General features: G+C 39.9%; 1 protein-coding gene across 9 annotated transcripts in view; it reads left to right on the forward strand.

The window, feature by feature from the left end:
- The first annotated feature begins 640 nt into the window (after nucleotides 1-640).
- Nucleotides 641-24,098, forward strand: part of TFDP2 (transcription factor Dp-2) — a 64,097-nt gene continuing 40,639 nt past the window's right edge. For 2 of the 9 annotated variants that reach the window (XR_005933336.1, XR_005933337.1), the window contains exons 1-2: nucleotides 13,125-13,154; nucleotides 19,716-19,782. Coding sequence is in view for 5 of the 9 variants with exons in the window: in XM_030027878.2 (XP_029883738.1) it covers nucleotides 13,140-13,154; nucleotides 19,716-19,782 (82 nt within the window). In the remaining 4 variants the exon portion in view is untranslated. Of the gene's footprint in view, nucleotides 940-1,525; nucleotides 1,797-9,725; nucleotides 13,155-19,715; nucleotides 19,783-24,098 lie in introns of those variants that run through there. The other 7 variants (XM_030027878.2, XM_030027879.2, XM_041126610.1 and 4 more) reach the window with 7 other exon arrangements.

The raw sequence follows: 24,098 nt of genomic DNA on the forward strand, positions 1-24,098 counted from the left end.
ATGTTCCTTCACCTGAGGCGGCCGAAGCCGCGGCGGGGCTGAACTTCGCCTCCCCAGGACGCAACCGCGCCAGCTCCGCTCAGGCCAGCGGGACGCGGCCCGGCAAGGCCTGCGTCTGCAGGCACCGCGGCGCCGTTCGCCGTGTATCAATACAAACAGAGGTTCCTTCATAGCGACTTGCAGCGCCCCGCCTCGGGAGGGCAGCGCCTGCACCTGGGCGCCGGCGAGGGCAGGTACGGCCGGCTGGAGCTGTCAGCGAGTGCGCACCCGCGCACAGCGGCCGGCCCCCGCTCCCGGCCCGCACCGGCCGGCCGCCGCGGCCCCGCCACCCGCCGGCAGCCGGAGCGCGCCGCCCAGGGGCCGTGAGGGGAGGCGGCGGCGGCCCAGGGTCTCGGCCGACCACGCCCTTCCGCCCCGCCCCCTCGCCGTCGCGCCGTGGATTGGCGGGTGGCGTGTGTACACACACGGGATCGAGCCAATAGCGCGGGGAGGGCGCCTGACCTCACGTGGTGCGGCCGCCAATGGGCGCAGCCGGTTGCCAGACGCCGCCAAGCTTGTGCGGGGGAGAAGGACCCGGGCAGAGCACGGCGCGGCGGAGGAGCGAGGCGGCGAGTGGGGCCGGGCGCGGGGAGGGGGGGGGAGCGGGCGGCGGGGGCCGAGCTGGAGGCGCTGGGAGCGCTCTCGCCGCCGCGCGTCGGGGCTCGCGGACTGGCCCTGGTGGGCTCCTGTCTCCGGGGCCTCCTCGCGAGCGGCGGGTGCGCGGCGCCGGCCCGGCCGAGAGGCGTCGTCGGCGCGCGGGGCCGGGCGGAGCGGCTGGCTCCCTGCCGCGGGGGCTGGTAAGGGACCGTCGCCGTCTCGTCGCCTCAGCGCCGCTGTCTAGGCCCGGCCCGCGCTGCCGCCTTCGCTCCCCCTCTTCCCTCGCCGCTGCCGGGCCTGCGGGTGAGCGGGGAGCCGGGGGCGGCGGGGCGGGGGGTGCCGCGGGGCCGTGAGGGAGGGGCAGCGCCTTTCTTCCCGGCGGGCCGGGGCGCCGCTTCCCCCGCCCCGCGGCGTTTAACGGCGGCAGCCGCCGCCGTCCCCCCCTCACCCCCCCCCCCCCGCGCCGTCTGGCGGCTCGGTCCCGTCGCCGCCCCCCGCCCTCGCCGTGCCGCACGCGGGGCAGGCGGCGGCGGCGGCGGGCGCCTCCCGCGCCCCGGGAGGGAGACGAGCCGGTGCCTGACACCTGCGGGCGGCCGCGGGGCGGCGGCGTGCCCGTCTGGCGGGTGACAGCCGCCCTGCGCGCTGCCGGGTCACCCTCTCCTCCATTGTGGGGAGCGCGCTGAGAGCGGCGGGCCTGGGCCGGCGCGGCGGCGGCGTGTGTTGTGCGGGGCGGCCCCGGCTGGCTGCCGCGGCGGGGCAAGGGGCTGCGGGCTGGGGGCTGGGGGCGCGACCGGCCCCCGCCTTGAGGGGTTAGAGTGCAGAAAGGGACCGGCGAAGCTCGCGGCCGTGCAGAGCACAGCTTGAACTTCCTAGCGTCGTTGTTTTGACTCGCGGGTTTTACCGGGAGGGGGTTAGTCCGACAGCAACGACAACAGAACTTAATTGAACGCCTCTTCCTGCGCCCTTTGAGTTACAGGCCTTCCCTGGCTTGCGGCAGAAAGGGTTTCGCGGCAGAGGTGAATCCGCATGTAAATACCGTCTTTCGGAGTTGAGAATGCGAACAATAGGAGCAAAATGCGGAATAAGCAAACTTCCCTGAAATGCGGAAGAAAACCGCATCTGAGAGGGTGCTCCCTCATGGAGTAAAGGGATGATGCCGAGTTATGTATCGGAGCTTGTGCTGTTTGCCTCTGTAGAAAGGACTTGCCTTTTCGTTTTCTCTGTCAATTTTTGAATGACAGAGAAAGTGAATAGTTTAAATTGATACGATTTAACATACTGTGTCAAAATTTAAAAAAGTTATCGCTTGGTCAGTTTTCATAATTTGGAAGTCAGTTATTTTGATGACTCTTCATTAATACTTAGAACAGCTGATAGGTTGGGGTTTTTTTTCCCCCCAACTACTATCGCTGTTGTAGCTTAAATATGCTGATAGAAAACGGCAAAACATTGGAGGTTGTGTGATGTTGTAACTAATGGCAACTTGATATAATCTTGGATTAAAAAATAATTTTGTGCTAGTATAAGTTAACGCTATTAAAACAGAAATGAATACATTTTTCTCTGTTTCTTTACCCTTCCCAAATTAACTTTAGTTCATTTTATTATAGTTTGCCTTACACAAAAAATGTGTGATTTGTATGTACGGGGCGAAGACTTGTGACGGATGACCAGTGTTAGAGAACAAATGCAGAACTGTATTTCACCGCCCATATTTGTGCCAATGCTATGTGTACGCAAAGATGTTTTGTACTAGTGAAGTACTGAGTTTCAGGAACTTCTGTTCAAAATAGCATATAGGATGCTAACTACAGCACTTTGAAGAAACATGAAAGAGTAAGGAGAAGTTTGCATTATAGAAAAGAAAAGACTTGGCAGAAGAGGTGGTCATAAGAGGGAAAAAAAGGACAAATTCTCCTTTGAAAACTTTCTTGTGAAGTGAGTCTAGTGCCTATAGAAGAAGAAGGAGTAATAGGTCAAATGATTTAGTTCTATAGCAAGGAAAAAACTGAAAATTATTAAATATTAGCAAGATTGTCTCATGGGTGAATTTAAGAGTGATCTTATTTCACTGTCAAATTATTGGGCTTTCTTTTAACCACTTCCTGTTTGTACACAAATCGCTATTGTAACACAACAAAAAGAAACCATTTGGACTTATACTATATTGATGTAATTAACTTTACAGAAAACATACACCACTGGTAGGAATGCTCTTTATTGCTGCAGAGGGTTCTGATGGTACCCTCGCTTTACAAAGTGATAAGGTACAGTTTTCAATACAGTAACTTGACAGCAGCTATCCAGTGTAAAGGGGATAGGCCAAACAATTAAGCTGGGCAAAAGGCACAGTGCTGTTTTGCAAGGGATGTCAGTACTACAGGAGAATCTTTTTATCTTCGTCTGCTCTTGTATATGTTGGACACTACTGGTAGGGGCCTTTTGTGCATCTGGACCTACTTCCTGGACAGTTGCGAGCACCCTCACAGTGAAAATCTTTCGGTGGCTTTGGCTAAAAGTGTTGTTATAGGTTTAGCGAAAAAGCAGGAACCAAAATTCCAACTTTCCATCCCCTTCAAGAATTTATAATGTTACTCAGTTTAGATGTGCAGACCTCTTCACTGTGCCTACAGGAAAGTTTAGTGCAAATCTCTAAAAGCAATAGAAGAACAGTAACCTGATGTGGTTAGAGGAGGGAAGCTGCAGCCCACACTGTGTAGAAAGTAATAGTTAAACTTATGCATCCTAATGTGGAGCAGAATGAGTTCTTTAGTTACAGCTGGACTAATTCAGTTCCTGGAACTGCATTTCTCTTGATGTGCTACCTTAAAATAGTATTCTTAGGGTTGACTTTAATAAGCGACAATTTCTTAAATTGTTTGCTTTTTCTACATACTTCTTGGTGTAATGATTAAGAATTTCTCCTCTGCCTTTCCAATTACATTCAGAGGACATGACTACTCATGAATGAACAGTGAATCTTAAATTAGGGAAAATAAACTGTCTAGTCTGGTGCAAGGAAATAGACTTGTGGAGTTCATGTGTGCAAAGCCAAGAAGCCACTGGAATCAGACAGGCTTATAATAAAATTTTAGGTATTCAATGGAAAACAATCCAAATGTCTTGGTGTGGTAATATAGTACACATACTATGTCAAAGCTGATAGTATAAATACCTGTTGTGGGATCTGAAAATCTAGGTATATGCTAGGAAATATTGTAAAAAGGCACGGGTGTGGTAGGGAGTGATAGTTTATAACAACTTCCTGGTTTGATTCTTCATGTGTTTTTTGTAACATCCAGTATTAGAATGAAATTAATTCTCTTTTTTTTTGCCCCTGTTATTTGATGTGTAGACTACAGCTCTTTTGCAAGAAGGTGAGGCAGTAGGAAGTGATCTTACTGTTATAGTTTCATTAAAGGAACTTTTTTGCTCCTTTGACTGATTTCATGTGTGCAGTGATAGTTTCCAATAAAGGTCTTAGAGACAGTTGAAGTTTACTTTTATACTTTCCAATATTAATAGCGTAAAAATCAGTCTAAGCAAATGAAACTGTATGCCTATGATAGTTCAGTTTGTAAGACTACTGTATATTATAATATATTCTAATATAGTACATGCCAATAATGTGTATAGTAATATATGCATTAGTACAATCTGTAACAAAAGCACAGCTTTCTAGCATACCATGTTTCTAGTGAAATACAGAATAGTAATTAAATGAAAACGGATGATATTTGGAAATAACTTCTCCTAGATCTAGCTATTCACTTAGTACTGTTGAAGAAACTCTTTGCCTTTCAGAACACGGTTTGCAAAATCCGCAATCCGCAAAATCCTACTGAAGCTACTTTTGAGAACATTTATCTTTACTGAAACCTATGGAAATTTTTAGATTTTTGCAGCACTGACTTGGTGATAAAATAATGCTTTAGCCAGCTCACATTTAGTATTGGCTGTCACAATAGAGACTGAAACTAAGCTGGAAAAAGATTAACGTTTGTTTTTGTTAGTACACTTGGTTGTGAACTGCAGCAATTCAGGTGTGGGCACAACTTTATTCTGACTTGGTGATAACTTTTAAAAGAGGGGTAGAGGACAACTTGATATTGTTAACTTCCCAAATCACTTAAGCATGAATTGCAGAGGGGGCTCCTTTAGAGGTATCTTTGAAGGCACTATCCAGAATCATTGTGGCATTGTGATCGTCTTGGTTTACAGTCCTTAGGATATTTGATAGATGTGAGCAGCCAAGTTTTACACAAAACTTCTAAACGTGGTATTGGTTAACACAGCTTCTAGAAATAAACCATTTTATAAAGGTGACGTTCCTTTCCTTTTGACTGGTTTTACATTATTTCAATCAGTAAGACGTGCCCTGACCATCATGTTTTACACAAACAGTGGTAAGAGGAAGCAGTGATGGTAGTTGAGATTATGCTTCTCCTATTCATAGATAGCTGATTCTTTCCTGACAGTGAATGGAGTGCCTGTGTCCTGAATATGAAATTTTTTGTTAACTTCTATAGACTGAAGTCCATTTGTGAATGTAATTCTGGTCTTGCAACTTAATTTATTTTTTTTCCTGTGGAAGTTAGGGCATGCTCCTCTGTTTGGCAAGTCAGGTTTCTCCTGTTTCATCAGGTTCCTGTTGCTGCCAGGTTTGTCTCGGTTTGGGTGGGAATAGTAAATGATTCAGTTCTGTCTTACAGCCTCTTTAGTTTTTTTGTTCAACAGAGCCCCTTACTAACCTCTGTTGGGTGACTATTTCATCTGCCAGGGTGCATGAAAAGGTTGCTTTGATAGGAACTCATAATCTATTTCCCCATGGTAGGTGTTAGCAGATGTGTCATGCGTGAATAAGTGACCATTTTCATTCACTGTTTTGTTATTGGGAGTTTCAGCCCAAGATGTAAGTGGAAAAAATCAAGAAAAATAAGGTCATATGTTCAAAATGAAATTGGCACGTTGCTACAGGTACATGCTGTCTTTAAGACTATGAACTTTTAGTGAAGTTGTATAGATGAATTCTTCAACTCAGTAGCAGCTCTTAAAGAAAATGTATCAGTATTTGCTCATTAAGGCTTGTGAATGCCAAGGCATTAACATATTAAGTCACTTGTGAACCGTAACGGTCATCAAAGTATTAAACTTTTTCCATGTGAGCAGTATTTGTAATTACCAGAATAACTTTAATGGACCTGTAATAGAAATTATGGTGGCAACATGACCAATAATAACGAATGAGATTAGGAACTGCAAGTGAAAGTGAGCTTATGTCCCCAGAGTGAAATCAAAAGCTTTTGTGTGCACAGGCTCTCCATTTATTGTAAGGAAAGAGTTAGGTGACTTTTCCCTTCATTATCATCTTGACCTTGACACTTGAGAAACTTGAGAAATGTATTTCTGTTCTCTTAAATGTGCAATCCAATTGTCGTAAGCTTCAGTTTATTTAAAATTCAACTTACAATAGCAAATACATTTAAACTTTTTTTTTAAATCAGTAACTTCATACATACAACTGATAAAATTGCAAGCTGTGTATTGATTCTGTATAACAGCAGGCTTCTGCTGTCTGTCAAAAGCAAATTACTTGTCCTGCTTCTTGCTGTTTAAGAAATTGGGAAACCTATGATCTCTAGACAAAACATCCCCCTTCTTCCTAATGGATTTTTGAAGCATGCATACACTCCAGTGAACTCTTCAAAAGCATGGAGTAGTCTTCATACAAACAAACCATATCCAACCTTTTGTGACATTTTGACGCCTAAGTAAATTTTCAGGAGATCATAAATGCTTTTTTTCAGAAATGGTGTCACGATGCTATTCTGCAAACCAGACTGAACTGATGAAACAGCTTGCTAAACCTTGTCCTGTCCTGTGCACAGGCCTAGATAGTCATCTGAGCTGTCAGTGGGTTGCAGCATATGGAAAACTTCCTTCTTCCCCCTTTCAGCCCCATTGTTGCTATTCTGACAGTATTAGAACTAAATTGGCTCACTGAGGGGGTCAGGTAGAAATGGGAGTTGAGACCATGTGGTGTGGGGAAGGAATGGAAAGTGGAAGAAGTAGGGAAAAGTGGAAGATCCCTTTTAGCAATGATAGCAGGGGTAGGATCTTACATCAGTGCAACTTGTTTCATGGAATTGTACCTTTTAGGTAATTGTGTATGCTGTAATCAGTATTTGAGAGCTTGTGCATCGCTACAAAAATCCCTTTTTGCCTTTGTACTGAATTATAACTAAAGAAGTATGAAATTTTTTGTAACCTTCACCCTTGAGTGAATACTGTCATAATTTTCAATCCATGCAAGAGTACAGTTAATGGCTTTAAATTAAAATTAAATTAGCAAATTTTAAGGAAAATTTAGGAAATAGTTACTAAGACTCTCTCCATCATCAAGTTCTTTATCTCTGTATAACTTAGTGATCTTCAATTAAATGCAAATGTAAAATTATCTTCATTTCATTGGATGTTAAGATCCTTCCAGCTGTGGGGTGTAGACAAAAGTGTATCTCAACAGGATGGTTAAACTGTTCCATGTATTTGTCAATGTACTGATAACTCTGGAAATTTTAAAATCTCAAAATTAAAACTCATTACAAGACCAGATTAATATCTAGAGCATTCTCTGATGTATCACACAGTATGTGAGCTGGTGGTAGCAAGAAGCTTGTATGAAATCTCAGTAGTCAAAAAGATGCTCTTTTCAGCTGAGCTTAATTGAAAGAGGAGCTAATGTATTACTGGCAATGCACAAAGACTGTCTTACTGAGATATTTTAGTCATTCATATAAATCACTACATTTTTTTTTCAAATGCTGATCTGTTGCTAAAATGAAATTTCTGAAGGCAAAAATATGTTTGTGAAAATACAGTGTGCTTTTTACTTTGAAAGGAAGTTGTACCTGCCTCTTTCCACTGAAGCAGTAGACTCCCAAATGTTGTTCCCTATATAGTAGTCAGCTATGGAAAAATACTCTGGGCTAGAAACCTAGTTAGAGAACAAAAGGTGAGCTTATAGAATAGATTGTGTACTTAAAAGAACTGCAGCTAAATTTCTGTTAATTCCAAATGTATCTGTGCATATCTGTGCTGATAAAAGTTGTTTATAAAACTCAAAAAGAAATTTTAGATCTTACTTTTTTAAGTGCTGCATGAATGTTATCCACTGTTCTGATGTCAAGCCCTACATACTTTATCTTGAATGACAGTAAGCTGGTTTGGGGAATTAAAAGAGCCTTCAAAGGTTCAAGTACTTGGGAATTATTCCACATGTTTAATGTAACGTCCTCCTTAATTGAGCAATAAGGGACATGCTTTACCTCATTGATTTTGAAATAAACCACGAGTGCTGCTCCTATTCTTAGACATGTAGTTTACTGCTAGTACTTGCATGACATTGGGCATGTCTAAGAGCATGCCTAAGAAACTGAGTTCCTTGAGGGAAGGAATATCTAGTTCCAAGTTGATGGGATTTGGGTCTCAGCACTGTCAGGACCGGACAAGCAGCAGAACTTGAGTCTCAGCAGTGTAGTTAAGCGCATGGAAACTTTGGGCACTTCCATCTAGGGGAGAGTTTGATTACAGCTTTGGATTTTATTACTGTGTTGTGTGTTCTTGTCTCTTGTACATCACTCAGACCTGTTTTCATCTCCGGGATTCAAGATACTTGGTAGCCTCCATCAACAGTGCTTTTGCTAGTCATTTAATAATATGTACAACAGTGAGAGTAAATATGGCAAGTAGTGGGAGTAATGGGTATATAGCATGTGGGATCAAGTCCGAGAATATTGAAAGGGAACTGATTAATTTGTTGCCTCAATATATGCTGCATGAAATCCTTAAAGGGATATTCCCCCAACATGCTTTTAGCAAACAACGCTAAATGTTGTTGTTCATTATATAGCTTAAGTGCTACAGTTTATGCTAATTGAACTTGCATGTAGGCCTTGTCTGTTTTTCCAGGTTCTTTGTACTGTGTAAACTTGAGTCATAATTACTGCTGTTGTCAGGAGGTGTCACTTAATTTGTTCTGATGACACATTGGCATTTTGCTCAGTCACAGCAACATAGGAGAACCTGGTCAATTGTAGGTACTTACTTGGTTTTGTTCCCTCTGATTTCTTGTGTGTCAGCTGGCTCCCCCAAACTACAAGATGAGATCTTCACTTTCAAATTAGGTTCATGTAGTTATATCTTCATTTGTATCTTGGTTTAAAGCAGTAGTGCTCATTCCGTTTTTGTGTCATGTAGTAGTGAAAACTTCTATACTTTGGAGTCATAGGTTGCAGTCTTTTAAGTCACCTAAAAATGATTAAACGATGAAGCTTTTAAACTCTCTACTCTTGTCAAGTGATTTTATTTTGTTAAAAACTCCTAATATCATTTAGCAGTCAAGTCACTTTGATTTCCTTTGTTCAGTCTCTCTAATCACCTTGTCTGTCATTTACTAGGGCCTTTTTGAAGGCATACAGTTGCTCACAGTAAAAGCTGGAAAAATAAGTTGTAGTACCTGCAAGACCTTCATCATGCACATCATGGTGGGATTCCTTTAAAATGTTTCCTAAGAGCTACTTTCTAATATTATTTTCAAAATAAAAATTACTGTGTCATAACTGAAGATGATGACTTATTTCCCACTCTGTGTGTGTGACTTGTTGAATACACCTCTTGGTTGGCTTTTTGAAGTTCTTCGTTAAGTGACAAGCTGGATGTTATATGGACATGGGTATTCCTGTCTTTTGCAGTTTGTAGACCAAATTTATTTCTTGTATATTTAGATAAGGGATAAAACTGGGACTAAGGCATCTGAAGAGGACTCAGGAAAAATGTTGACAAATCAATGAATTTTCTTATAGAGATGGAAAATCTGTAATTTAAATTTCAGAAATTTGGTAACAAAGTTGTATTTCTGTTTCTGGGGGTACTAAGAAATTAATCTGACTAGTACATACAGATGCTTTCACTAAAGTTGGTCCTTTTTTATCTCAATTGCTTCAAAAAGGAGTTGGATATTGTAATGTTTTTTAGGAACAAGATGGGGAAACACTTCCTGGGAGCAGGTGGGTTTCTGATAAGTACTTTGTAATCTTGAAATTTTACTGGTCTGAAAACTGAGACGCAATGAAGCAACATATGTATAACAGGTGGTCTAATCCATGTAGATGCTGTGCATAAATTAGTGGTTTAAAACTGAGCTTGTACTGATTAATAAGGAATCTTCTTGTTACTGCTGTCTTCTGAAATCAGCCTTGTAGTACCGTAGCTTGAAAGTTAGTAGTATGGAGAGGGGTGTGAAGACTATAAACTAATTTCTGGTGGAAAGGCTGGTGTTATACAGGCTTCTTTTTCTTGAAACTGATGACACTTTCTTTCCTCTTAGCTGACCCAGTTACTTGGAATAATTTTCACTTTGCAATACTCTTGATCAAGTAAATGAAAAAACCACACCTTGGTGATGATAAAATCATTCCAGTATACTAAACTATCTCTACAATTTTTTCTGTGTTCCATGAAGACTTTTCATCATAACAATTTAAGTGACTGTCGAATAGTTGTCTTAATTTGTAGCTGTTTAATACTGGTGTAATACTTACATAAACAATACTTTCTGTTGTGAAGTAGAAGTGGCCTCTGGGACTGGGGAGAATCTTTGTGTGGTGCTTGGCTACGTGAAGGTGTGATATGTAAAGTACTGATAAGAAGTTTGGTAAAGCTTAATTTTCAGGGGCAGAAAATAGACTGTTATGGTACAGGGCTTTATTCTGTCTACTATTGGGTTTTAGCTAGTATGTGTATCTATAAAGGGATAATTTAAAAATAAGACTTTGGACCATAGAAAATAAACCTATGAAGGAATATAATATTTTTCTGCAGATAACTGTTTTCTGTTTTGTGTTGTTTCTTGTACTGGGATTCAGCTTCAGTATCACTGAATCTTCAGAATAGATTGGATTTTAACTTGTAACGAGAATAGGTACAGATAAACACTCTTGTACTGTTTTGTTGTAACTAGAGCTTGATTATCTGGGATTTTGTAAATTTAATGCCCGAACTGGCTTTTTAATGTCATTGGCATAAGTGATTAGGCAACATATGTTCTAGGAGAAACTACAACTCAAAGTTTACAAAGTCAGTTCGGTTGGCTTACTGTACCATACGATATTTCACCAAAAGGCAAAATTATGGGAGTGGATTATAAACCAAGGCTCAGATTATGAAGGGACAACCTTAGTTCAAATAAAGCAATCTTTGTGTCTCATGTGCTTTGAGCTCTAAATCTGTCTTTATGCAGCTTCATTTCAGTAGAAACCAGCTAAAGAACAAAAAGGTTGAGTTTTATGTTTCTCTATCTGTGTGGTGCAAGCTGTCAAACGGCAATTGGGAATGAAGAGAATCTCCATTTTGAGGCCATCTGTGTTGGTTCTTTTGTCTGAACCTGACAAGAGGTCATGGCAGATGGTGGGGTCACAAAGTCTGGCTTCTTGAGCTTGACAAAATGTGTTCATAAAGCTGGAAGAATACCAACTGTTCGTACTGGCTGAAGAGCATTGTGGCAAAGGACTGTAATAGTTTAGGGACAATACCTTCTGGATCACTAAGCTTGACAGCAAATAACTTGTCAAAGATGAAACTAGTTTGCTTCTCTGTAAACAGGTTAAAACTGCTTAGCTAATGTGTTCTTCACAACATTTTATTTGAGTAAATTACTTGTAAAGCCTCTTAAAGCAAGAGAGGGAGGTCAGGCTGCATCATGAGTTTTGGCCAGAGCTCCAGATGATGTATTTGGAGAGTTTGTGTGGAAGGAGGAGGAAGGTGGAAAAAGAAAAGGCACATAAATCATAATTTTCAGATGCAATGCAAGGATTCAGTATTTGCTCTTTGCCATGACCACTGTAGCTTTATGGCTTTTCTGCAGCTCTTCTTCAGGTTTTAGGATTGCTACGCAGATCCAGTAGCCCCTTTCTCCAGGGTGTGAATAGATATCTCTCTGTAGTGTCCTCTTTGAAGGCAGACAAAAATGCTTCTTATTTTCTTGGATGTTTTGTTGTGAAACTAAAACTTAGAAGTTTTCATGGGAGAATGTCTTAGTAGCAGAATTGTGTGGTGTTCACATGCTGGAGTAACTGCTTAATTATGGCTGCAATAAATTGAGGCACTAAGGAAGATAAATATAACTCATTCAACAGGAAATGGAGAACACCTCTAAGTTGAATAAAATGTTTTTCCACTATCTCTAATAACAGTTTAATTGATAAGATGTCTGAATAAACGAAGAAATCTATAGAAACATCCTAGAATTTAAAATTCTTCTGGATTGTTCAAAACCACTAATGTAGTGATGGTAGAGTTCCACCATTAGCTGTGCACACTACTGCAACAATTTTGGGCACTTTTCTAAAAGAGAGGTGAAGACGCTGGCCGTTCTCAAACTTTGCATAGGTTAAAATACAGAGGAAATAGCATGAGTTGCACTCTGCTTTTGTAGCTGGTGAGTTCTGCTGTAAATAGTTGCGACTCATATTTGGTAACTAGTTCAGGCATCTTCCAAAAGATTTTGCTGGATTAATTCCACACTTGAAAGTGTGAACAGTTCTCCCTCTCTTATACATCCAAGCGTAATTCAGATGTCTTCAGTAGTCCATTTTTTAACAGCAAGTAGTGCTTATAAGTACTTCTGAAGTTCTTAAATGCTTTGTCAGGTTAATTCTATGTTTAAAATGGTTTGTGCTGCCAGTGTTGATTTGTAACTTGTTTTCTTCTGTTTTCTGTAAGACTTCTGGAAGCTTTGATTTAAAAAAGAAGTCACTTTAAGTATTTTTCAGTATACTAAAATGTTTGTCTTTTCATGGAATTCTAATATTACAATTCTAAATACATAGGGTTAATAAAAAAGCCTGAAAATATTTAAAAGATGAGTTTAAACTGAAATGTTTTTTCTTGGATGTTTCCTAAAAATACTTAATGTTTGCTGTGTATGTACATTTCATAGTATTTCCCACTTTTTATCAAGGTCTTTGGACGGCTGCAGCGAGGGAATTAGAAGCTTTCTGTGTTGTTGGAGGCTAAAGACACAATGGAGAGAATTAATTCACTTCCAGTTTTTAGAGTCAATCTGCATTAGATGCAAATGATTGCATGGTTTTAATTACAATACTTTAGTAATGGTATGACATGCTTTGCTAGCACATTAATATACTTAGGTCTTTATGTAAGTTGGGCCTTATATATAAGATTACATCTCTGTCTGTTCCCAGCAACGTACATTTCTAGTATCCGTGCAGAACCTGACTATTGTGATTGATTTTTATCAAAAAGTTAAAAAAAAAAAAAAAAATCTATCCTTTGGCGATGCAGGGTTTCAGCTAGAAAGGTAACTGAAAATATATTTTACTAAGATATTTTATTAACTTTCTTACAGGATGTTCATTTTAAAGATTCTGTGAAGATGAAGAGGGGTATCTGATGGTTTTACGGAATATAAAGCAATATTGTCTGACATGACGGCAAAAAATGTAAGTATAATTCTATGAAATGTATTATTTTTTATTTTGGCATGCTGCCAGTCACTTCTGGCTTTCAGAATTTGAAGGTCTTTGTGTTTGATTTCTTGTATTTGTCCATACAAGAAGTCAAACACGAAGACCTTCAAATTCAAAAATCTTGTCCTATTTTTATATACCACAAATGTGTACCCCATCATCTTCTGCAGTATTTTGATAAATTTAAACTGGTTAGATGCTCTTCTAAGGATGTGGAGTTTACTCAGTTATAGGTCAGGTTGATAACTGGGGCAATGCTTTATGCTGTTTGATATTGATCCTTACGGATCCCTTCCAACTTGAGATATTCCATGATTCCTCTAACATTGCTCCAGACTTACCAGAGAGCTTCTCATTTTGTTGAAGCATCTCACCTTTACACCAGAGTAAAATCCTTTTACTGAGTCCGAGTCTCAAAACTCAAGAAAGAACAGAAAGCATATTTCTTTACTAATGTCAGTACACTCTTGGTTTCTAGAAGTCTGAGGGCCTTCCTGTTTCTTCATCTGCCACATCAACAAGCCTGTAGTGTGGTGTCTAGAGGCTCTATATTTGACTCCCCTATCTTGAGTTCTGAGGAAGCTTATGAAATGTCTAACATCCTGACCTTAATTTTCTGCCTAATTATCTGTGCTTGCTGAGGTACACAATTTGTATAGAGAACAGTTCTGATTAAGCTTGGTGGTCAGTGAGTTGAGTATGACTTTGGGCCCTGGGCAGTTTACCTGCTGACTGCCTTTGATAGGGCATCCTGCAATCTAATTAAATCTGAACAGGTTTAGGAACCAACATGGCTAAAGAAATACCCTACAATAAAAGTGCAGGTAACCCTAGGATGGCTCTCTGTTCAGTAACTGCAAAAGCTTTTGTGCATATTTGGTTAGATTGATGCCAAGGGCATAGTTTGGTTAAATTAATTCTCAAGTCTCAGAAATTTCTTTTCTGTTGGCTTTATTAATAGTTTCATTTGGTGTGTAGTTCCAGGTAAGGCTTTCACATGTCTTAAGTCTGACTGTTTGATTCAAGCTGACCAAGCCAGAAAATATATGGATGTATATATGCAAAGCCCTTTGACTTACTTATTTCATAGGCCATATTCAACTGTAGTATAAATAGGTAATTCTACTGATCTATGTGGAACAGCTGCACAAATCCAAATCATTTGTGGTTTTGACCTTTTATTCAATGCAGTCAAAGGATAAATACCAATGCCAATAAAATCCATGGAGTGTTGTGTGATCGAGTCATAGAGTGACATAGGTTGGAAGGGATCTCAGGAGGCCATCTACTCTGGTGCTTTGCGTAAAGCTCTGATACTTGAATTCAGAACGCAGTTGCTTGGTGCTTTGTTCAGGGCTGCTCAGGGCTTTGGGTTTTGAATACCTCTGAGGACAGACATATGACATTCAGTCTGGGCAACCTACTCTTGTGCTGAATATAGAAATATGTTTTTGTTGTTATTTAACGCAAGGCTATAGTTACTTTATAGAATAAATATTTTATTGGTATGTATGCTTTGAAATTTTGCATATTAAACTATGCAAACCTAGTTATTTAGCTAATGTTTATGGGTTTATTTTTAAAAAAATCAGCTACTGTGGTGCAGATGAAAGTAGAACTCAGTTCTCATGTTTGTTAAGTATACCCCTTCAAAGGATTTGCAAAATAAGTAACAGTGTAAAAACAAGGGTGGTCATATTATTTTTGTCCTTATTTGTAGCACTTCTTCAGGATTTCCCAACCTCAGCTACTCAGGACTGCACACTCAGGCCAATAGTGTCAGCCCTAGGGTTTTCTATTGCTGTTAGAAGCATTCTTGGGCCTTCTGAATTTGCAGAGTTCCAAGGTTTAGCATATATCTATGGGTTTCTGCAGCCTGAAACCCGTTTCAAATGTAAGGTTAGTGTTTGTCTGTTATACTGCCTGAAATATTTTAACGCTCTGCAGAGCGAGTTGAGGGAGAGAGCTTCTCTGCAGAAGTATTTCTTTTTTTTTTTTTTTTTTTTTCTTTCTGTTGAAGCATCAAGGAAAGGGAACTTTGAAGTACTGGAATTTGGACATCTTCTGGGAAAGTCTTAAAGGGCCCATATCTTTCATCAAACATGTACACATCAGGAAGCTGTCCCCTCTGTGTTCTGAAATCACTACCCCTCAACTGGGACACAGCAGTCTAGGGATGTTTGTGCTCCTAATGCATCACAAGAACAAAGTGCAGTGAACTTAGGCTAAAATGTCTTTGCATCTCACGTGCATAAGCTCTGTTGAGCAACCTTGTCTGCAAGGAAGCTTGCGTTTCAAGCACATGGCAAAATGTTACCATAGATTGAATGTGTATGTGAGATGAATAATGTTCCCCATCACTGTTTTTCTGTGCTAACTTTTTGAGTATGTGATGGGAGAATTACCAAGACTAGGCTGAGTGCTCACTTTCTCTAAATGCAGGACACTTTCTAGTATCTGCTTGTGGAACAATGCTTAAGGGTGATTTGACCTTCCCTACAAAACAAATCCAACCAAAACAGCTATGAATAATAAGATGTTGAATAAAAGTTACAGATTCTCTTGGAGATGAGATGTTTACATGCTTACCATACACATTGTACCCAGATGTAATTTAAATTGCTCTGTCATAATGGGTTATTTCATTCTTTGCTTATATCATAAAATGCATTTTTCTTGCCTGTTTTGTACTTCCATTCGCATCTGTCCTTCAGGTAGGAAGGCACCAAAACAGTACTGAGAAATGGGGAAAAAAAGAGCAAATACTCATGGTAAACTTATTTTTAGGACAAAATAAATAATACGACTCAAGCAGATTATTTGAATAAGACTGTTAGTTTTGATTGTCTGATCTGAATTTATATACATGTGCTTGTGAAGTTGTTTGTCACTGCTTCTCAGGGGGTGGTTGTCTTGTCATAGATGAGGTCAGTTAAATGGCTGTAATAGTTCTTCTTTCACATGTCAATATGGAAGAAAAGGAGTTCGTTTTAACTGCTGAAGTTGGTCAAGAGGGCCTTAAACAAGCCTTAACACCTGTCTTAAACAGGAAACTCTTCAAAAACAGTGTAAGGACGTTAGCTGTTCTGCACTGATAATCCATGCAGGTTTCTTTTAGTTTATGATGACAGCACCCTTTTTAGGTGCTGAGTTGTTTCTGTAAGCGGTAGTACTACAGTATGTCTACAAATGAGTCTGTTAGGGCTTACAGGTATAAGAAAACAGCCAGTTAATGAATTCCCTACCCATTTACAACTTCTACCTGCTATAATCTGGATTAATTCTAGGGCAGAGCGCACAAAAACTTTTCAGGTTGCTGGGAAAGTTGGTTTCTGTAAGGAAAGGGAAGGATTGCAGGTGGAGACTTGCTACCTGAACAGTGTGTCAAGCAGTGGAGAAGGAAGAGCAGCTCATGACAGTTTGCCCCATCCAAGACTCTCATTATGATTCTTTTTTTCTTTCCCCTTGCCCCATTTGGAAACTTCTTAGTCACCTACTAGGAAAGGGGAAAAAAACTTGATGAAAATATTTAATAGGATGCAAAGGCCTGCCAAGTGCTTGCTTCATCTTACTTCATGGCTTGATTCATCTTGCTGCAGATGGACAGAAGCAGGAGTCCAGCTCTTGCCATACCGACTAATCCAGACACTCTGGGGCAGTGTTATAAAGCAGAAATATCAGGCAAGCCATACAAAAAGTAATAAATAATACCTATGTAAGCATTGGATTGTTTGCTGGTTTCAGCTTAGGAGTAGTTAAATGACAAGATTATTCCCAAAAGGAGTGGGTGGTACAGTCTCCAGATAACAACATGGCCTGGGACCTCTCAGACATAGCAATGCAATACTGTAAAGTTCTCATTCTGCTGCAGTATTCTAATATTGCATCACACTTTCCTTCTGAGGGCTTAGTTATGATAATTCTTCTGCAGGAGAAACAAATTCCTTTAGATCTGCCACACTTCTTATTTAAGCTCTCATGAAATTCAAGTTTGTTTTCAAGCTCTCCTAAACTTAGATACAAAGATTATAAAATTGAGAGGAGTGCTCCTGCTCATTGGATGCTCTTTATAAACGTGTTACTAGGACCATCATCACAAAAATACATATACCTATGCAAATTAAAATTCTGCTGTAATTTGGTATCACTTGGATCACTGAAGTAGAAGATACACAAAAAAAAGAACTCAAGTACTTTGTTACATTTTCTTAAATATTGAATCAGTTAAATAATCTAAATCTTTCAGAGAATTAAATGTAAATGTTTGAATTGTCATAATGGCTGGAGAGTCATCTTGGGCTGACAGTGCATATGTATATCATCTTCAGTGTTTAATTGAAGCACCAATATGAATCAATAGGAAAATACAGAGTTGTAAATCTAGAACTGAAGGTTCAATTGTGAAAAAATTGCAGTGCTGTGTTTGAAGATGTTCATGGGAATCATAATTCTTATCCTTTCTCTTGGAATAAGTTAAGGCCTCTATATCTAACACTTGATATTTATCCCTGTGGCTCCCCTGTGCCTCTGAATTAAAATTTTCTCCTATTTGTGTTCTATTTATTGCAGAGGCGGGGTCTTAGGGAGAAGCTGATACTGTTACTTATTGTGCAAAGGCAGCAGTAGTATGATCCAAGAGTGCTGGCTCTTCATCCTGGCTTTGCAGTCATAATGCCCTTTCAATGCTATATGCTATGCAATTTACTAACCTTTCCAACCTCTATTTTAAAGATCTCCTCAGGAATACATTTTCAGTGTAAGGAGTCACAGTGACCTCTTACCACATGAGCTTTCCTTGCCGCCCAAGTACCCGGGCGAAGAATACTAGAATGCTGCTGTTTTCCCTATGGACCTGTTACCAAAACGTGATAGGAGACGTTTTGCGTTTGTTTTCATGTCTTCCTCCTCTTTCCCCTGCTCAAATCCAGGCGTTCCTGTTCCCTTCCTCTCCAGCCCTACTGCATTGCCTCTGCACCGCTGCCACCTGGTGGGAGACAAAAGGGAAAACGGAGAGGAAAAAATGAGACAGACTTACTCTCTTTCAAAAGCAACTTCTGGTGGTACCATAGTCTGCAACAACCAAAGCACTTGGTTGCCCGTTGGAATAGTATCTTGAGCGTCTAGTTGGGTGTGACAGGAAAGAGCAAGTCTGATACAGACAACGTTTGAGACAAATTGATGAACTATATTGAGCATCTCTAAGGGCTTGTTTACAGAAGCATGTAACTTAGCTCATTTAGGCAGTGTTTTACAATCAGGATAGTGCAGCAACAGTAAATGTTCATATGTTGCTCCTGATGATGAAAAAGTCTTAATAGAAGTAATTTCAAGAGAGTCTGTCACAATGCTCCATGCAGATTTTCCCCTTCAAAAATTACTTGCCAAATACAAGTTCTCTAGTGGAACTGGGCGATTGGATGCTTGTAGTAAGTATTTTTTGTTCTTGTGTACTTTATTTTAGTGTTATGTTACTACTATTTAATATGCCTACAATTAAATGATTCTCTAATTTGATACGATGAAAATTCTACGAGCAGCCCTAGCATATGTCCATTATTACTACAAACATCTGTAAAATAAAGCAAATCTTTGATCTTTGATTGTATGATTGGTTTTTCTTAACTCGGATACCTGAACCTTTTGTCCCAATTATTTACAGAAGTACTCAAATTTTGTAATATTTTAAAAAGAGGTTTTGTAGTATTTAGTTTAATTGCCTACTGCTCCAACGGAGTTCCATCCCTCAGTGCTTATCACAGCTTCCGTCTTGGAAGCAAAACAAAATGCTTTGTTGAACAGAGGTTACTAAGGTGGGGCAAGCATAATGCTCTGAAACTGCAGAATGCCTTACCATTACTTGCTGTTGCTGGGCCCATCCCTTGTTAGCTGGGATCTGAGGGACTTTCCATCTCTTCTCTCTGTCATCCAGGAGCAGTGATCTTGCATTTTTCTGTACCAACTCCACCTTCCTATGCTTTGTGTACATGACAAAATCTGAGGTGCACCATTCTGTATATGATTTAAGTTCTCCATGTCCCTGGTAATTTACCCTCAGGGTAAATAAGTTTATCTCTGAAGACTAGGGAATGTATTTAAAATGCATCAACAATCACATCTCCTCAGACTTGTAGACCATGCAGCTTAGTACTGAGAGTACTGGACATCTGGCAGATTTCTGCTGTGTTATTGGTGGCAGCTGCTCTGTTTGACTTGGAGGGGACTTACACCATAATAGCCAGAATGCGCTGCTTTGGTTGTGTAGTACAGTATCAGAATATTTAGGGGTTTTTTTTGTTAAGAACTTAGTTAAAATTAGAATTTGTTAAGAATTTAGTTAAAATTGTCTTCATATATACACAGTAAATGTCTTGGATCCTTTGCTTTGAATCTCATGCTCTTGTTAGACTCTACTATCGATAGGATTGTGATGTTTCAGAAATGCAGAACAGATTACTTTTGTAATACTGTTAGTTGCAGACTAGAAAACACAGAAAGGTTTATCATATTTTAAGACTTCAAAAATGTTTTGTTCAGGTTGGTGTGACTTCCACAAATGGAGACTTGAAAGGATTTATAGATCAGAACCAGAGTCCAACAAAAGGTAAGAGAATCCTATTTGTATACACAGAAAAGAAGCATACGTTAAGACTTATTCCTCTCTTACGTTTACTAAATTAGTATTACTGCTGATTTCACTGCATATGGTTGGTTCAGTTTTGGGAGACTCAGATTTTAAATGTTCAAAATGCATTTCATACGTCACACTGGTAGATGTTTTATTACTGACATGCAAGTGTCAGCAACAAAGATTGGAAGATCTTCAGGTTTTCAGAGGGGAAAAGAGAGTGTAGTAAAATAATTAGAAGATAAAATAAGCCCCCCCCCCCTTTTTTTTTTTCTTTCCTTGATGGTGAATAATGGGCTGAATTTCCTGATTTTCACCCCACCCTTAAAAGTTCCCAGGCTCTGTTGTAGTCCAAATGGGAGAGAAGGTTAAGCATGACTTCATGGCTATAGTGATATCTCATGGTACTTTTATAAGGGCTCCAGACAATTTACAATAATAATTATATTTTGTCCTATCCTGTTTCATCTTAGGATTTCTATATTAATCACTTTTGACTCTAAAACAGTGTGTTGGCAGTCAGGACAGCTGTAGGATTCCAGTAAAATGAAACTGCAACCCCTTATCAATATTAGAGAACTCAAGGATTTACAATTCAGAAAATGCTTTGATCACCCTTTCTAAGTAAATACAGGTTTGCTGTTATCCACTGCAATAAACAAATGCATGTACTAGCTGGAAGAATGATTTTTGGCTCATCACGACAGTTAGGTGCATCGGACTTCAGAGTCTGAAAAAATGAAAGAGTCTAAACAGAAAATGGCTAGAGCTACAGTATTTTCCTAGTTTTCTAAACTATGCAGAATATTACAGACTGGTTTTAGGTGCACTTATAATTTGAGAATTAATTTATTGCACACCGGCGAGATAATTTCCCTTTGTGTTTCCTTATTATGTGATTATTGTGTCATGATACTAGGGAAAGAGACTAAAATAAGTGCAACATTTTAAAATAATTTCTGTGAGACAAGCAATTGATTTGTTCAGCGAATAACTGAATTGAATAACTTTATAAAGTATAGGGCATTACTGTTAGTAGTAATATCTCAGTGATCCTTATCCCAGTCTTTATTAGATTTTGCTTCTGGGATAGTGGATGTATTATTTACCTCCATTCTTCTGTATTTTCTAAAACGTTATGCTCTAATGATTTTTTTTTTTTTTTTAACCTTGAGGTATAATTAAAAGTCACTGACATCTCTGTTGAGATATAATGTCTTGTTCACACTGGCTTATTCTTCTTGGAGAATCAAGTATTCCAGAAAAGCTGGAAAATCTTGCATGCCAGTATCTAAGCTGTCTCTTACTTTAAATCTGAAGTATCCTTTACTTACTTCTGGCATCTCCACTGTTAACTCTGGAAGTTAAGGAGGGGGGAAGAAACTCCAAACAGGCATTCAGATCCACTATCTCTTAACAGGGCTTTGTGAACTTCCTAGTGAATACAGTTTTTGTTGTTTTATCCATTATTTAAGTTAACTCATTTCCTATAGTAAAAATATAGGCAATTTATTGCTACATATCTGGGCCTATTCATAATGTGCCTTCACAGTGTTCTTAGACTGAAGCATGATGGATTTATATGTTCAAGAGGAAAAGAGAGAGGCTATTTGCTCAGATAAGGATCTTCTTGAAAGCATCAGATTTCAAGTGCTAGAAATTTTTGTTTAGAAAAGTTGTGTTTAATGTTTTTTTTCTTTCCAAAAAGATAATTATTTGTGGTGTGTGTTTGTTTGTTATTTGCCTCTAGCACAAACATACTAATTCAGTACCAATATTTACATTAAAGGAACACTTCAGATTCCAGTGCTGAGCCATGAACGCATAGAAGATTCCTTGCAAATTTGTTTTGTCTTCCTTTTTTTTTTTTTTTAATGAACTCTGATCTTTTATTATACTATGAAATCTATTGTGTAATCCTGGCTTTACTGGGTTTAATTCTGAAAAATGCTGGACTGTGCTAGGTAAACCCACTGCTTTGCCACTTTGCCTAGTAACAGTAGACTGCAGCCTGGATCTCTGAGGGTGCTGTTTCAAACTGCAGGAGGATGTCTTGAAACACTTATCAAATCAGCTGTTGCTCTTTCTGTGCTCATATAGCTGCAGTCTCATTCTGTAGCATTAGCACCACTAGAGAGAGTTATGTAGGGGAAACTTTCTGACTTTTTCACACTAAAAATGTGTAATCAAAATAGCTAATCACTTGACTCTTGTGCTCTAAAACTACTTTTCTCTGCTTTTCTTCCATTCACAGGTTTAACTTTCAAAATCTCTTTTCTCCCTGAGTTTTTCCCCTGAACCATCTGAAGCAGTTAGTCTGTTGCTGCTGTTCCAGTGTGTGTTAGATCAGGCTTCATTTATCTTTCCCACCATGGCCTGTAGTGACCATGCACAATCTCTGGATGTTTTCCACATTTATTTTACTACAGGAGAAGTTAATGCTCACAGACTGCTTAGGTATTGCAATCTAATCTGTAAGTCTTACAGTACTGCTGTGTCACTTCTCCTGATTTTTAAATCTGAATTACTGTTCCTAAATAGGTCGACAGGTTGTTCGGTTTATTTGGGGTTTTTTTATTCCTCGTATAGATGATGTCTGGGAAAAAGAAGCATTTCTAGTACCTGGTATATCTAAATGCAATACAGATTTACTAAGGAATTTGATGTTTTAAATGTGATCATTGCAGAATCAAAGCACATACATCCAGATTTGTAGCCCTCATAAAAAGACTTACTGCCTAATTCTGAAGGGAACTAGATTTTTCTTTCTAGATGTGCCTAGAAGAAATATCACAGTGCTCAGCAGAGCATTAACTTGGAACGTTGTTCACTTTGTTTAAGGAACAATTCCCGTTCAACAGAGAATTTACTTTCCTACATGTGTTGCCTTTAACTCAGAGGCAACAGGCTCTTTTGGCTAAAGGATCTCTCTTTGGAGCTTGTTTCCTCTGCTTGAAATGAATACGCATTGGATCGGAGAGGGAATGCCACATGCGGATGGCTCTTGACTAATGGCCAGGGTACTGGGCTAATGCCAGGGACTGCTTGTTGCAAGGATGGTCATTGGGTAAAACATTTTAAGTAGTCCACACAGCACAGTCTGGTTATCTCCTTTCTGAAAGTCATTTTCACTCAGTCTTTGACATAGGTTCTTACTGTTACAGTCAAAATTGTTCACCTATGGCAAGCTGGGCTGACTATGCTTCATTTCCTTATCTGAAAGTACCTGGCAGACTAGTGATTAAAATTACTCCTCTAGGAGACCTGCATTTTAATTCTCCCAGACAGCAAAAATTGGCCCTGGTTCTCATTCTTTAGTGAATGAACACTCTTGGGTTACTGTATGCAAAAGAGATGCTTCCTCTCATGTTTTGGAGAACAGAGATGATTGTTGCTATTCTTACCCTTGGGGATAGATCTGTACATACGTGTTACGTATTCTTCTAGTGTTTTATCATGGATTGTGCCCGTTAGGAGAAACTCCCGATATGCTCCATGCTAACAAGACTGACACACTCTTGGGTGCAGGCAGAACTTTGGTGCCTAATAAAGTTAATTGACTGCAACTAAGGTACTCCATTATTTAGGCAAAATCCTGGTTTAAGTGGCAAGATGTCTTTGTGAAGTTGGCCCATTCTGTTAGAGTTATTAAGTGTAATTACTCAAGTTAGTTCTTGAGCAGGTATAATTAGGTTTGTGAATGAGTTGGATAGTGACAGTTCAGTTGTGGTTTTGGGGTGATTGTTTCAAGCTGTGAATTAATTAAATCAGACATACTGTAGAGTTCACGTTGAAAAGTTGCCTATGTCACCCAGGGAATTTCAAATTTAATCTGTTTGCCAGACATTCCCCATCAATAAGTTGAACACTTCCAGTTTTGTAATGCTGTTCATATATATTATAGAAATAGAAAATCAGATCTTTTCCTGCCGATTCCAAGCAGAGGGCGCATCTGTATTACCACTTGGTCACTTGTCCCATAAAGCCACCTCGCCTGCCCTCCGTGCATCCACGTGGATGTCTGCGGCTTTGAGGGCTCCATTCTAGGTTAAGGAGTAGTCCCGAGGCTACCCGACCTGCTGAGCGTTGGAGTTGCCTAGGCATGCAAAATCAAGGTTTGCAGTCAGGTGTTACTTGCAAAATCATTTCAGTAGTCAACGAAGCTGCTGCTTCTCAGCTGTAATTTCAGTGAGGTGTGGTGCCACCAGGTGAGGGCTCTAATTCAACACACCTGAAATGAGTTCATCTGTTACCCTCTGCGGTGACAGGTGAAGGGACGGCGCGTCCTGAAG

Source organism: Aquila chrysaetos, chromosome 10 (genome assembly GCF_900496995.4).
Source record: "Aquila chrysaetos chrysaetos chromosome 10, bAquChr1.4, whole genome shotgun sequence".
Lineage (NCBI taxonomy): Eukaryota > Metazoa > Chordata > Aves > Accipitriformes > Accipitridae > Aquila > Aquila chrysaetos.